Source organism: Colobus angolensis, unplaced genomic scaffold (assembly GCF_000951035.1).
Source record: "Colobus angolensis palliatus isolate OR3802 unplaced genomic scaffold, Cang.pa_1.0 Scaffold1141, whole genome shotgun sequence".
NCBI classification, from domain to species: Eukaryota; Metazoa; Chordata; class Mammalia; order Primates; family Cercopithecidae; genus Colobus; species Colobus angolensis.
Window position 1 is genome coordinate 22746 of NW_012112487.1, and position 1152 is coordinate 23897.

The window sequence follows — 1152 nt, forward strand, 5'->3', positions numbered from 1 at the left end:
CTTTCTATCCCAGGGGTGTGTGGTCCCAGGCAGGGAGTCAGGAGAGGCGCCGTACGGGAGGCTGGCTTGTCAGCAGCATAGATGGGGTCACTAAGGCAGGCGGCTGGGTGACCCTCAGCGCCGGGCCCGAGGCCGCACTAGAGACGGAGGCCGGGGCCGGGGCAGACAGGCCAAACTGGGCCTGGCCAGCCGGGAGAGGGGGAGGCGGCCCAGGAAGAGAGGGAAGCTGAGACAGAAAGATGGGCGGGGCACGGGGATGTCTGCAAAGAAGGCACGGTCCCGAGGGGGTGACAGGGCTCCGTCCTCAGAGAGTTCTAGGTCCCGGGCCACGGCCAGGATCTCTTGGCGGGCGGCTGTGTTGCGCAGGCCACGGATGTCGAGGAGGGCTGCCACATGCTTCCTCCTGTGGGGAGAGGAACAGAAGGTGCATGCAGATCCCCAGCTCTAGACACACACCCAGCCCACCCACAGACTCCACCTGACCCCCTCACCTGTCCCAGAACCTGCCCGAGTTCTGGGCCTCTGTGCCCCCCTCCAGAGCCTTCCATCCAATCAGCTCCCTCGCCCAGGCCCTCACCTCATACTAGGTCCCTCCAGAACTTCACTTCCAGCCATCTCCAAATCCCCCTTACAACCAACTCCAGAACCAGACCTGGGATCTTCCTTTTCACCCCAAGCCTCAGCTCGTGATTAAAATTCACCTTCTCTGCTGGGTGCAGTGGCTCACGCCTGTAATCCCAGCACTTTGGGAGGCCAAGGCAGGTGGATCACCTTAGGTCAGGAGTTCGAGACCAGCCTGGCCAACATGGCGAAACCCTATCTGTACTAAAAATAAATAATAATAATAATTAATAAATAGCTGGGTGTGGTGGCAGGCGCTTATAATCCTAGCTACTCGGGAGTCTGAGGCAAGGGAATCGCTTGAACTCAGGAGGCAAAGATTGCAGTGAGCCGAGATCGTGCCACTGCAGTCCAGCCCAGGTGATAGAGCGAGACTCCGTTTCAAAAGTAAAAAAAAAGAGGCCGGGCGCGGTGGCTCACGCCTGTAATCCCAGCACCTTGGGAGGCCGAGGCGGGCGGATCACGAGGTCAGGAGATTGAGACCATCCTGGCCAACACGGTGAAACCCCGTCTCTACTAAAAATACAAAAA

At 59.0% G+C, this 1152-nt stretch overlaps 1 protein-coding gene across 1 annotated transcript in view; it reads right to left on the minus strand.

The window, feature by feature from the left end:
- Positions 1 to 6: 6 nt before the first annotated feature.
- The window catches only part of LOC105525196 (exocyst complex component 3-like protein 2), a gene marked incomplete at its 5' end in the record, with an annotated part of 6764 nt that continues 5618 nt past the window's right edge, over positions 7 to 1152 (minus strand). The window contains one exon of the mRNA XM_011960741.1: positions 7 to 403. Coding sequence (XP_011816131.1) covers positions 115 to 403 — 289 coding nt within the window. The remainder of the gene's footprint in view (positions 404 to 1152) is intronic.